The 4,701-nt window shown below is 51.2% G+C and overlaps 1 protein-coding gene across 1 annotated transcript; it reads right to left on the bottom strand.

Moving 5' to 3' along the window:
- Positions 1-1,008: 1,008 nt before the first annotated feature.
- LOC123058412 (phospholipase A1-II 3) lies at positions 1,009-3,440 on the bottom strand. The gene is made up of 2 exons (XM_044481142.1): positions 2,604-3,440; positions 1,009-1,844 (listed from the first exon to the last, which is right to left on the bottom strand). Exons 1-2 carry the CDS (start codon positions 3,234-3,236, stop codon positions 1,227-1,229), a joined length of 1,251 nt encoding a protein of 416 aa, XP_044337077.1. The 5' UTR covers positions 3,237-3,440; the 3' UTR covers positions 1,009-1,226.
- Positions 3,441-4,701: the final 1,261 nt, after the last annotated feature.

The raw sequence follows: 4,701 nt of genomic DNA, 5'->3' as shown, positions 1-4,701 counted from the left end.
GCGGCCTTCTATCGCTCTATCGTGGGTGCTCTGCAGTACCTGACCCTGACGCGCCCCGACTTGCAGTATGTTGTTCAGCAGGTTTGTCTTCACATGCACTCTCCACGTGACTCTCATTAGACCTTGGTGAAGCGTATCATTCATTACATACGCGGCACCCCGTCCTTGGAACTCACGCCGACGGCCTCCGCTTCCACCGACCTCATTGCCCACTCTAATGCGGACTGGGCTGGTTGCCCGGACACATGTCGTTCCACCTCGGGCTACTGTGTGTACCTTGGGTCGTCGCTGATCTCGTGGTCGTCCAAGCGACAACCACGGTCTCCCGCTCGAGTGCCGAGGCAGAGTATCGGGCAGTGGCTAATGCCGTTGCCGAATGCTCTTGGCTTCGTCAGCTGCTTCAGGAGTTGCTTTGTGACGTTCACAAGGCCACGCTCGTCTACTGCGATAACGTCTCCGCCGTGTACCTCTCCGCCAACCCAGTCCACCATCGTCGAACGAAGCATATTGAGCTCGACATTCACTTTGTTCGCGAGCAGGTCACTCTTGGGCGCATCTGGGTACTTCACGTCCCGACGGCGCAACAGTTCGCTGATGTGATGACGAAGGGACTGCCTACTTCCGTCTTTGAGAAGTTCAGGTCCAGTCTTTGCGCTCTGGCGACGCTTCGACTGCACGGGGGGAGGGGGGGTGGTGTTGAATATATGGTTGTGCATGTATATTGTATATCTTGGTCCACCTCCTAGTCCTTGTATAGTTCAGGTCGAGGCCCACTTTATACATCCATATATACGTGTGTTATGCACCGATCAATACATTGAGTTGCATTGCCAAAGTAATCTCTTCCAACACTGATGCCCGATCCTGCGTCAAGAGCGTACAATGAGAAATCATAGTCTCGTCGACCCAAAGAGACGACATGACTCTATGCCGGAGCTTGTTCAACTTTGTCCTGTCAGACCAATTCGAGGAGAATCACGAGGCTTTACTTACGGTGACACAGGCATCACTATCATATTTTGACCACTAATTTCGGTGCAAACATATCTTGTCATATAAAGTAATTGTAGTGCATTGTCTGATGCTAGTAATTTTTCCTTACAGAATGACAAGCACAGAAATATTTGACGGTAAAAAGTTCAGAAAACCAGCTTACATTTTCGATAAGACGCAGTATTATATTTCGTAAAAAGCCTTTCAACGATCTTAGGCAAAGAAAAAAATGATCACAACGCAAGGTTACCCTCCTCGTGGTCGTGCAACACCCAGTGTCCAGTGGCGTTCTCGACCATGCCCTTGTTATTCTCCGCCCACCACATCGCCGGCACGGGGTACTCGTCTCTGAGCGCGTCCTCTTCCTTGTTGATGAGCGCCAAGTCGCGGTCCACCTCCAGGCCGAACCCCGCGCTGTCGCCGGCGCCGTGCGTCCCCGCGACGCCGTGCAAGTAGCCCTCCAGGTTGTGCCACTGGGCAGGGCCCGCCTTCTCCTTGAGGTACGGCGACTTGCGCGTGTCCACGAGCAGCTCCACGCCGACGTCGGCGTAGATCACGGGCGGCAGGATGGTCGGCACGATGTCCGGGACGTTGCGGACCCGGAGCAGGCTCAGGCCGGCCATCGCGTGGAAAGCCTTCTTGAACTGCTCGTCGCCGACGCGGGGGGCGCCGAAGTGGATGGCCGTGACGGGCACAGGGGTTCGGGACGAGCCGCGGACGTTGAATCCATTGGCGACCAGGTCGATGGCGTTGAGCGTGGACAGTGCCCCTCCCAGGCTGTGGCCGGTTATGCTGATGCTGCAGTCCTCGTTCTTGTACGTATCGAGCAGCGCTCTTACTTCGGTCAGCACCTGTCAAAAATTTGGAGCATGTGATGGTTCCTTCATTTAACACTCCTATATGAAATGCAAATATTTTTTCAAGCAGATGCTCATAAACACACATATACATTCATTCCTATAAAAGCATACACGCACGTCCCACCCGTGAACACCTTCGAGATATTAGTTTAGAAATATGAAATGCAGATGTTCCAAAATCCAAACAGATTCCGTGCCTCTCCTACTCTGCTACTCTAGAGAAAAACAACAACCACCCCAATTAACAACACCATGTGATGTTCAGAAAGAGAGGTTGTCGGGTTGTACGTGAATTCAGCAGAACGAGTGTGAAACCTGCTGGCCTTGCACACTGCAATTTCGTTGGTCTTAAATGAGGACCGTTGGCCCTTGTCAACTTCAGTCAGATTCGGATGACACGACGAGATGTCCCGGTCTCGACCCAAGCACCATGCAGAAGTGGGAACGAATTTATGCGCAGCAGCACAACGGTGAACTCGCTGGGACAGCCAGCACAAAAAATATTCCAAGTCTAGGAGAATTATGGGGAACTGTTTATGCCGGTGGATTTACGCCCTACAGCAGATCATCGACTTAGTCCAGTTGGGACGATAATATTCCAATTCTTTTTTTAGTTGGGTATAATATTCCAGTTCTAGGAGAGTGCAGATTAGAGAAGCAGTTAAGACTGTCAATAACACCCTCAGAACAGTACTCCTCAAAATAGAACTAATCTAAGACTGTTAACCTGAAATGTCGCAACGAATTTACCTGCTCGCGCGCGCTTCGTCTGTTGAACCTGGACGTGGAGTTCTTGGACGTGTACACGGACAGAAACCCCCTGTGCACGTACGGCTGCGACCAGCCGCGCCCCGGCCCGACGATGCCGGCCGCTGGTACCAGCGCGAAGTCCAGGTCGCTGGCCCACTCCGTCGCCCGCTTCGTCGCGCGCCACGCCACCACAATGTCCCGCCTCCCGAGCGCCGCCGCGCCGCGGTCCGTGGCCACCGCGACGTACCCCATCCAGTTGGACTCCGTGCTCCACGCACCCACCGGCAGCGGCCTCGCCATGAACCCCTCAGGCAGCCGGGCGCTTGACGTCGCGTAAATGAACCTTGTGACGCGGTACGCACCCGGGTCGGACGCCTGAACCTTGGTGAAGAACGAGGCCGGGCTGTAGCGACAAGCCCCGGCGTACGGCGACGCGGGGTCCGTGATGAAGCCGTCCGACGTCGCCTGCGCCAGCTCGCCGTAGCGGATGACCTCGCGCCGGACGTCGATGTTGAGGGGGTCTAGGAGGCCGCTCCATTGGTTGCTGCCGCTGATCTCCCTCCATCTTTGAGCAATTGCTACGTCAGAGAGAGTGGTGACCAGCAGTAGAGAGAGTCGCAGATAGTGATACATCTGGGAAACTTTGTGTGCATGCAACTGGAAGAATCGGAGGAGAGCTTGGTGGTACAAGGCTGCGATTCAGATAAATACGGATGTCACTGCCACGGTGCCACCAGCTCTCCCACGGGCCAACAACGTGCAGGGAGTGGCCGAAAGCAAAAGGATGGAGGAAAGAAATGGAGTAACTTGTAGAGGGAAGAGGAAGAATCAAGGAAGGAATATATACACGCCCGAGAAGGGTCTGCCCTGCTTTTGGAGGAAAATAGTATATATACTTTTTTTGCATGATAAAGGGGCTGTTTATTGGAAAGTTATAGTGTTATAGTCGAGAGGTCACAAATTCTCGATACAAGGTGGAACCGAGTTTAACCACACAACAGTAGTTCTCACGAAGCGGCTATAGTTGACCAACCGATCGGCAACTCTATTTTGACTAGAATGAATTTTCTGAGGTAAAAACTACCTACTCCTCTTAACTCCCTAATCTCTAGGACTAAATGACCATATGCCACTACTAGTAAAAACCGTATAGGTAGACAAATAGCACTGGCGAGGGGTAAGTGGTCCGCGCTATTATTAAGTAGTAGTAGTGCGGATCACAACCCCACGCTACACATATAGTGTAATAGTTGTGCGGGTTCATATACCCCGCGCTGCTGTTAAGTGGGTCTGATACGTCTCCAACATATCTACAATTTTTTATTGTTTCATGTTATTATATTATCTATTTTGGATGTTTTATATGCATTAATATGCTATTTATATTATTTTTGGGACTAACCTATTAACCTAGAGCCCAGTGTTAGTTTCTATTTTTTTCATGTTTTTGACTTTCACATAAAAGGATTATCAAACAGAGTCCAAACGGAATAAAACTTTATGATGATTTTTCTTGGACCGAACGACACCTACGTGACTTGGAGAGAGGGTTAGACCTTGTCTGTCGGTCGAAGAAGGCAACAAACAGAGCCCTACTAAGCCCATCTGACCTGCTTAATCAATGACTCCGGTAGTCACCTGAACCACTCTCTCGGATAGCCCACAACCTCTCTTCTGGCGCAAGTGCAAAATGTTCATTGCCTTGATCAGAGCCTTTAAGCCTTTTAGAAGCGAGCATTTCCGCAGCTTCTATTTTTCCTAAAGCTAATGAACCAAATAGAAGAGAAAAACTTGGAATAAAGAGTCCCAATGAGGCCACAAGCCTCGAGGGCGTGCCCCTGGCTTGTTGGCCCCTCGGGAGTCTCCTAACACTAGTTCCACCTCTATATATTCTCAAATATTCCCCCAACATTAGAAGGGTGCACCAAAATACTTTTCTGTCGCCGCAAGCCTCTGTTCCCGTGAGATCCCTTCTTGAGGCCTTTCCCAGCACTCTACCGGAGGGGGATTCGATCACGGAGGGCCTCTACATCAACCTTGCTGCCCTTACGATGAAGCATGAGTAGTTTACCACAGACCTATGGGTCCATAGCTAGTA

Source organism: Triticum aestivum, chromosome 3A (genome assembly GCF_018294505.1).
Source record: "Triticum aestivum cultivar Chinese Spring chromosome 3A, IWGSC CS RefSeq v2.1, whole genome shotgun sequence".
NCBI lineage: Eukaryota > Viridiplantae > Streptophyta > Magnoliopsida > Poales > Poaceae > Triticum > Triticum aestivum.
This window is presented reverse-complemented; position numbering and strand designations above follow the sequence as displayed.